Raw genomic sequence first — 8,888 nt, forward strand, 5'->3', positions numbered from 1 at the left:
GAAGGAAACAGCATATGAGGGGAAATTCCTGTCAGTCAGCACTATTAGATGGTGAAAAAGATACCCAGACAGAGAAACATAAACCCATTGCTCAAAAAATTTTAAACGAAACTTTATACATCACTTCATTAAAAAAATGTAGTTAAAAGTATAGACAGCACAACACAAATGTCTATGATTATAATACTTAAATACACAGTTTTGATCACCTAGCGGCCCACAAGTGAAGGGCTTGATGGAAAGCAGACCTCCAGAAGCAGAGCCAGAAGCACCACCGCTCTGTGACTCCACTCCGGCTCCAGCACCTCCTGCAGTGTCACTAGGCCGGGTCATGTCCTGGAGAACCACCTTTATTATTAATAACTATTAACCTCAAACTGCTCCCCAGAGCCCCCTGATGTGGCCCACCATGGCACAACGCAAGCCAGCCTGTGAAGACACACAGCAGGGCTGGATGTAGGCACTGTGGCAGAGCTCCCAGACCCGCAGTGCCCCTGTCCCGGGCAATCCTCTTTCCTGGGGAGGCGAGGTATGCTGGGCACACTGCTCCCAGACACAGGCGGTTACTGCCCCCGCCCTCCAGATCCCCCAGATACCTGACAAAACACCCTGGACACCTGCTGAGCCAACCAACATCTCCTGACCAGCTGTCCCCACCACAGTCGGTAACACCCAAGCCTACTGTCAATCTTTAACAACTGTATAGTTGCTCCTTGCACAGTTATATATCTGAGCATGTAAAGATGAAGTCTACTCATATCAGTAGGTACCAGCTGCTGAATTTTTGCTGCATTAAGTAGCGTTGATCATTACAGATATTTGCAGCAGCACATAACTTGCAAGTTACAGCTGCCTTTGGTTGCAACGCCATGTTAATGCCATTTGCAGGCTAACTCAGTTTAATACTATTCACGTCACAGCGTACCTGCACTGAGCCGGAAGGGATTTCAGGGGAACTGTATGGGTCACTAAAATAAGAAATTGTGTACCTCTCATGAGGCACAGCTTACAGCTTCACAAGACTACTGGGGAGGTGAAGGTCAGCCTCTGCCTTCCAAGGGACTAGAGGCAACATCCTCACAAGGGTATTCTGGTGTTGCCTCGTTAATTTCATTGTTTGCTGCATAATGTATTTCTTCCACAGAAGCTGGAAAGTTAAACTTCCTACCAGGTACAACTATCTATGCCTACTGCCTCAGCCGACAAATCGGTCGCACTTCTTCTCTGCAATACTTTAACTGCATGTGTAATTGTACACCCGCTTGAGAACTTCCGTCGATCTTCTGTTTAAACCACTCAAGGCTGTAAAGTACTGCTTACACTTTACATGAAAGTTGATTTCAGGACAGTTTGCTTTAATCTGCTCTTGGCTCTGAGTACTGATTAGGCCCCAAGCAAAGAACAGAAGTATGTTTCTCAGCTGTAAAACCATTGAAAATAAAGAAACCTGCATTTGCTAAGGGAAAAACATAAAAATGTATCATAAAGCATCCAGACTTGGTATTTTCTCTGTATCAAGGCAATTGCCTTAAAGGCAGTTTCTGTTACCACAGCTGCCGAAGCTGTTTATTCTCATAGCTCCTCCATGTGACTTTTCTCAGAGTCCTAGAGCAGACACCAGTTGATGAGCGCAAGTTAGGTAGAAAAACGGGCTGCACAGAAGCTCCTGCATCTTAAGTGCAAGAAGGAACACTTGCAGTGGGGTCTAAGGCCCCTACAGTTTTTGCTTCAGCCTAAACTTCAGCCTACAGCCTCTCACGACACAGGAACAAAGGCCAAGCACTACTAGATACCTCCTGTACAAGGCAGCGTATTCCAGGAATGCTGGAGCCGAATTTGAACTTCCCTTATCAGGAACAATGAATCCGAGAGCAAGCAGCTTCCCAGAAACCGCAACTGTTCAAGATACCCCGTGCAGAAATGGCCACTTTTCAGCAAGTGCTACTGTCAATCACTGCAAGCCAGCCTGGAGGAAATGGAATTGTGGTAACTGAGTATTTTTAGTGTCTGTAGAGGAAGTGAGTATTTCAGCTTTCTTGCCCTCTGGAGAAGGGATCACTACTATGCCATTTTAACGTCAAGTCCTGGAGCAGACATATAGATTGTGCACAGAAATGAGGTGATATTTTCCCTTTTAACATAGGGCCAAATCAGCCCGCCCGTATTAACTTTCCATGACAGAAAAGGCCACACCATCCTTAAATTGTTTTGGACTTAATTTGGTGTTGTCATGCAATTAGGTTTTGCAAAATTGGCTTCTGGAGTGACAGCTTCTATTGTTACAGCATATGGCAATCAGAGAGCAGCTTGTGGCAGATGTGATGTTTATTCACTATTAGCTAGTTTTAGATTTAACGATGTCATTCTAATCAAAGCAAATGTTAGATGTATTTGACATCTAATGAGTTCTGCAGCCCCCCCATCATGTTTAAGCTGCTTCTGTCAAGTGGCAACACTGCAGCTCTCAATGAGTCTTACCAAGTCATATTTAAGAACTAATGGTGCAATTTACTGGAAGTCTGTATTCCAAAAATTTATGTTTCTAACATGTATTGTGTTCCTTCAGTAGACTACAAAGACCACCTATTACAATAAGTGAGCTCATTAAGCATGCAGCTCCTTAGTCTTGCAAGCTGTTGTATAAGCAGCTGTTGCAAGAGGGTGAAAGGTTGAATTATCAACTTGGACAGCACAGCTCTTCATTCAGCTGGCCCAGGAGAAAGTATTTGAGCAATAGCTCCATTACTGTGGAGTATACCTTTGACTACAGCACACAAGCAAAACATCAGTGCTATTTCAGGGACATGCTCCCCACCCAGTAAGCAAGACACTCCCAGAAAATAATTGTCAAAAATTTATTATGAAAGCTTCAATAGCAGCAAATACTTCAATAAAAATTATTGCATTATTAAACCAGTTCTGCAGAGTGACCCAAGAGGCCTGTTAAAGTCTGTCCGCTTTGGAGTGTCTATATTTGTCTTAGTAACCAGTCCCTAGTAGTCCATCAAATATTGAAACCTTCTTCTGTGTTTTGTAGACAGCACCAACAGTTCCTAGTTACAGTACTCTGTCCAGTCCTTCTGGAAAGTTTTGGCCCACTTCCCCCAACTTTCTCTCTGCCTTCTGAAACAGCTCCACTTGACCAGGAAACTTGCAATACTTCTTTCAGTTCCATGGTACGTCAGCCTCTCCCTGGCTGCAGCCTACTGAGGCTCACTGGTGAGGCGAGCTGTTCTCTTCTTTCTCCTCCGTTAAGAGCCCACTGCATGCCAGTCTGAGTGACTTTAATCCAGTCTCTTGACCAGGCTAATCCATGGAATCAGCAGCTTGTTGCACGCTTCGGTGAACCCACACCACGTTGAGAATGCAACAAAGGTTTCAGCCTCCCCGATGCACTGGGTCACCATCACTCAGGCAGGGTGATAGTTGGCACCCAGTCATTGACATTTCGGCTCTCTTCACAAAACAAGTTCAGCTTTTCTAGAGCTGGGTCCTTCCAGCCATCTTCATTCCGGTTCTGCCAGAAAGAAAAAAGTTGCACACCATGAGTGCTGCCCGCCAGCTGAGATCATCACAGTATTTACAGAAGCATTAGCTTAGGAAGCAAGGCATTTTCAGATGCTTTCTGTCCTGACACAGACAAAGCAGGAAGCAGAGATGTTACCCTTGTGGACAACAGAGGAAATCCACAGTTACAAGAAGTGTAGCCTCCTACTACTACTGCTCAGCTGACCGGCTGTACGGTGTGTGCCGAGCCCCCTTTCTTTGCCCAAAGAGGGTCTGACCACCAGCGGGAGACGGGGCCGCCCCTGAAAGGCTCTAATCGTCCCCTGCAGAGGCCGGCAGCGCAGGCACAGCCCCGGAGGACAGCGCACCGAGCACCACTCGCCTCCCGCGGGACACCTACCGTGATGAGGATGCAGTGGAGGTCCCGCGGCTCCCCGGACTCCTCGCTGGGCCCCACGATGGCAGCCAGCTTGGCCACGTCGTTCACCCGCACAATGTCAATGTCGTTCTCGCAGCAGAAGGCCTGGATCAGGGTGAAGTGGATCTGCAGGGCAATGTCCCCCTCGTCCTCCTCGTCCGTGGCCAGCACGCAGAAAGCGACGTTGTCGGGATCGCTGCAAGAAGGGAGCGGCGCGTTCAGCCCCGCGGCCGGCCCCGAAGCCCCCGCGCCCCGCCGGGCGGCCCCCCCGGCCCCCGCCCGCCGTACTTACACATTCATCAGCTTGGCCGACTCGTAGACGCCGGCGGTGAGGCAGCCGCGGCGCTGCGCCGACACCAGCAGCTCGTGGAGGGCCTTGCCGGCGCCCTGCATCCTGCGCGCCGGGAGAGGCAGAGAGTCAGCGCGGCCCCGCAACCGTCCCCAACGGCCGCCCCGCTTCCCTCGCCCCCCACCACAGCCCACCCGCACCGCCCGCCGCCCAGACGTACCAGTCGTGGCCCGCAGGCACCGGCTCCTGTCCGTGGATCTCCTCCAGAGTCATAGCAGCGGATCCCCACAGCGCGGCGGCGGCGGCTCCCAGCGACGGCGGCCAGCGATAGGTCCCAGCGCCTCGCTGCCAGGCACTCCCCGAGCACTCTGAGGCGGCAGCCTGCCGGTCGCCCTATTTATAGCCCACGCGGCTGCGGCGCCGGCAGCCGGCGGCGCCTCCTGGGTTCCCATTGGCCGGCAGGGAAGAAAGGGGTGGCATTATTATGCTAATCGGCGCGCGCCGGCGAGGAAGGGAGGGGGGAGGAAGAGCGGGCGGCTCGTGCCCGGGGGCCACGTGGGGAGGGAGCGGGGTGGGGGCGGGGCGCAGGCACACGCCGCCCCGCCCGCCCCGCCCCGCCCCGCCGGAGGCAGCGGTGCCGGTGGCGGGGCTGCGCTGCCGGTGCGCTGCGGCTCGCCAAGCGCCAGCAGAGCTGCGGTCAGCCCCCGGTGCCCCCGTCCCGGCGGGTTTAGCCACTGGAAAGCACCGGGGCGATTTCTGTCCGAGGCTTGGGACAGAAAATCCAAATAGTGCAGGGGAAAAAAAACAGAGAAGAGGTTTTATCGATATGATTTCAGCCACCCGTCCCGGGAAGGAACGGCCCTTGCAGCAACCCAGGCTGGGGAGCAGCTCTGTGGAGAAGGCCCTGGGGTATGGTGGGCAGCGACTGGGCATGGCCAGCAGTGGCCCTGGCTGCAAAGAAGGCCCACCATGTCCGGGGCTGTATGGACAGGAGCATGGCCCGTCAGCCGAGGGAAGTGATAATCCCCCTCTGCTCAGCGCTTATGAGACAACAATGTAGTTTGTCTGGTTTTGGCACCCCCAGCAGAGGAAACACATCAATAAACTGGAGCAAGTTCAGCTGAGGGCACCGAGGTGTCCAGGGCTGCAGCACTGTCCTGCCCTGCAGGCTGAGGGACCAGGGCTGGTTCAGCCTGGAGAAGGCGCCGTTCGGGGGCCACCAAACAGCAGCCCTCCAAAACCTGTGGGGCTGTCATCGAGAAGACAGGGCCAGGGTCTTCACAGCAATGCCCAGTGGGGAGACAAGAGGCAATGGGCATAAGTTGAATCGAGAGGTTCAGACGGGATGTATGGAAAACCCTTTCCCCCCTGAGGACAGTCGAGTAGTGGAGCAGGCTGCCCAGGCTGTGCAGGCTCCATCCTTGCAGGGCTATAAGCCCCAATGGGACAAAGCCCTGAGAGACCTGGTCTGAGCTCCCTGGCAACCCTGCTGCAAGCAGGAGACCTCCTGAGGTCCCTTCTGGGCTGTATTGTCTATGATCCTATAATTTTAATTTTTTTTTCCAGCAAATAGGGACTTTTTTCAGTTGAGCTTTATTAAAAGTAGATCTAATTTGGATAGTAATGCAAGCTCAAGTGTATCCTTTAATTCAGTGTGAAATGTGTATGATTGCTGAACTCAGATCTGAACCTGTTTGTCAGCAAACCAAGCAATAGTAAAACAAATTTTTCCACTGTGAATGAGCACGGTCTAAATATTAAAGGACAAATCGCTTTCCAAGTCCTTTCAATCTCTGACATCTCAGTTTAGGCTGCCAGTTAGTACTTGCCCACCGAGTAACCGCTCCAGACCAAGCAGCAAGTCATTTCACAGAGGTTGTGGAGAGCCACCTTGAGGTAGACCTGTGTCTATGGCAAACCTGCGCTGGACCGAGTCCAGCAGGTTGCAGAGAGAGAGCTCTGTGACCTGTCACCCTGGCTGCTCCCTCGCCGCCGGTCACATCGTCCCCTTTCAAATGTGTTTCAACCCAGACCCCAGGGATGTCCTCTCCAGTACTTGCTGGGAGTCCTAGATCAACCACGGCTCGTCTGTGACTCTGCGTATGGTAGTGGTTTCAGCCTCTTTGAGCACCATAATTTCAGAAGTGTGCCTCAAACTGAGCCGCTTCAATGGCTTGCTGTGTTTCTGCTTCTGGTTGTTTCTAGCCAGTGTCCCGGGCATTACTGCAGGCGACAGCATTGGACCCTGCAGTAATCTCTTAGTGAGCTTCCATTTTAAACTGATGACAACAGCAGGGTCTGCCAGATACATCTGATCTCTCTGAGAACATTTCTCGGATGACATCTACAGAGCTCTCAGGACTGGGGAGACAACTCTTTGTTGTAAGCACCAATTCTCAAGCCTAATGATCTTTTTCACCCTACTAGCGTGCAAAGGCATTCTTGACTTGTGAACCCACGCCAGTGACCCGGCACACTGAATTTTCTTGAGCAGGGCACAAATTCTTAGTTTGTTTTCTTTAAAAATATGTGAGAAGTTTTCAGGAAGTTATCTCGCAGTCTGTATTAATGAAATGGCAATTGCCTCCACTTGTTGGAATGAGCATAGTGTATGTAGCGTGTACCGTTCATTCTCAAAAGGTAAAAATCCTTCATACGTCTGCCTCTTTTTTTTTTCTCTAAATACATAAATAGGGAGAAATGCTTGAGTGGTAAATGGCAGCTTTAGGTTTTCTTATAAAGTGGGGTTATATATGCTAAATGGTACATCTCAGAAGTACTGAAGGGCCTATTTCTGATGTACTACAGTTTTAGTGCACGATGAAATAGGTGGAAAATCTAGGACTGACTCAGAGCTTTGAAACATGCTGATATTAACTATGACTTCGATGAGTTTCCCAAGACAGTGGAAATGAAAGTTACTTAAAATGGATTGCAATTAGTAGGCCAAAGTAACTTGTAGTGGGTAACAGTGCATATGTATTAGTATAACATATATATAAGTACCTAAACAATAAACTGACGTATGGAACCATATTAACACATTAATCCTTTCACAGGCAAGCTTCCAGTTTTGGCTTAATGACGCAGCACCCTGGAGTTAGGGCTTCTTGTCATCACACTTTTCAGTTTGCCCCATTATTCCTGGGTCTCCTAACACAGATGGTGCTGAAGGCCACAAAGCATTACCAAACACCTGATCCAGCTTATTTTGAACTACAATATCAACACCAGGCCTCCAATGCAGAAGAGGAGGTGCAGGAAGGGAGCTGTGCCTGCCCCAGGTCCTGTCCCCGTTTTGAAGGCGTCAGCTCCGCAGTCATGATACCTTTGATGTCTAACAAGCAAGCTGAATTGGAGGTGGGGCTCCATGGCTTGTTTTCTTGGTCTTTTCCTCTTCTTTCCTCTTCTCGTCCTCTTCCTCCACAAAGGAAAAGAAAAAAAAATGAAGACACGAGACATCCTTTTTGTTTTTCAGCATTCCTGGCCATGAACACCAAAGTAAGGGTGCTGAATGTTTCCATCTGAAAGTGGAAGTTATGCCCTCAGGAAGTTGCCACAGGACACTTGAGCACACTTAGGTGTCCTTAAGTGTCCTCAATATGCTTATGTGCCAAATAACGAACAACAAAATTCACTGTAAATGCAGCTCAGTATAATCTATGCATTTGATGGAAAACTGGTAGGCACCAGACCTCTGGTGGATCAGCTGTTGAGTGCTTGAAACCATCCTGTAGATCAGTGTGGGAACATCACATGGCAACAGTACTGAGGCATGAATAAATGGATTTTGCTGTCATATTTGACAGCATGGTATAATGCCAGTGCCACTTACCCGTGCTTTCCATAGCATGAAGAGGCTGGCCTGCAAACCCTTTTTTCTACTGGCCCCTTTAGCACATGAGCAAACTGGCACTTCTAGCACATCAGCCAAACTGATGCTGCGTTCACAGTAAAGCTGTGACCTCTGGTGGACATCTAAAGTATTACCGCTACAAAAAATGAGGTAACAGCCCGCTGGCAAGCGGTACTTACATTCGGTTCCTGTTTTCATATCCTTAACGTTTTTAGTGAAAACTTAGCAAAAAAAAAGTAGACGTTGGTGTTTCCTGCGTGAAGAAAACCCCTAAAGCAGCCCCCTAACCTTATAAAAAGTCAGATGCAGAGTAACAGGGAAATAATAGTATATTCAATCACAACGAAGGCAAGTAACCTAGCAGAACGTAACAGATAAAACTGGAGATACATTACACCCTTGTATAGCTGGTAATAAACATGATTTTGTCATTTTGTGAGGAAATAATAATGTATCTCCAACTGAAGAGCAGCAGACATAGACATCACCGTTTGGCCTAAATGGGAGGAGATCAAGCCTTCCACATCAGAAAAGGATGTGGCAAGCCGTGGTAACAGCCAGCCCAGCCATGGGGCTCTTACATTGCCCCAACCTGTCTGGTGCTTTCCTGGCTTGTGCTGCATTCCTGGATTTCCCGTCAGAGAGAGCCTTTTTACCAAGATATACCAGCCCTTTCAGTTTAGATGGAATACCCCCAACCTCAAGTCTTTCCAAAGTTGTCAGAACTTCTCTTCATCCCGTTCCAGCCCTCCGCCTAGTCCTCCGCCGTTGCAGCCCTATTGTCCTCACCCAGCAAGCTTCATTCTCCAGGTATGGCA

General features: G+C 49.6%; 1 protein-coding gene across 1 annotated transcript; it reads right to left on the bottom strand.

Moving 5' to 3' along the window:
• Window positions 1-2,842: 2,842 nt before the first annotated feature.
• On the bottom strand, window positions 2,843-4,578 carry GADD45G (growth arrest and DNA damage inducible gamma). The gene is made up of 4 exons (XM_075138426.1): window positions 4,435-4,578; window positions 4,218-4,319; window positions 3,908-4,121; window positions 2,843-3,517 (listed from the first exon to the last, which is right to left on the bottom strand). Exons 1-4 carry the CDS (start codon window positions 4,485-4,487, stop codon window positions 3,407-3,409), a joined length of 480 nt encoding a protein of 159 aa, XP_074994527.1. The 5' UTR covers window positions 4,488-4,578; the 3' UTR covers window positions 2,843-3,406.
• Between the last annotated feature and the right edge of the window lie 4,310 nt (window positions 4,579-8,888).

Source organism: Calonectris borealis, chromosome Z, assembly GCF_964195595.1.
Source record: "Calonectris borealis chromosome Z, bCalBor7.hap1.2, whole genome shotgun sequence".
Taxonomy (NCBI): Eukaryota; Metazoa; Chordata; class Aves; order Procellariiformes; family Procellariidae; genus Calonectris; species Calonectris borealis.

Bases quoted from the DNA above. Each gene is read 5' to 3' on its own strand.
- GADD45G (XM_075138426.1), bottom strand. From the start codon at position 4,487: ATGACTCTGGAGGAGATCCACGGACAGGAGCCGGTGCCTGCGGGCCAC. The intron at 4,122-4,217 runs GTAAGTACGGCG...CCCTTCTTGCAG, and splicing joins TCGGCCAAGCTGATGAATGT to CGATCCCGACAACGTCGCTT. The intron at 3,518-3,907 runs GTAGGTGTCCCG...TCTTTCTGGCAG, and splicing joins TCCACTGCATCCTCATCACG to AACCGGAATGAAGATGGCTG.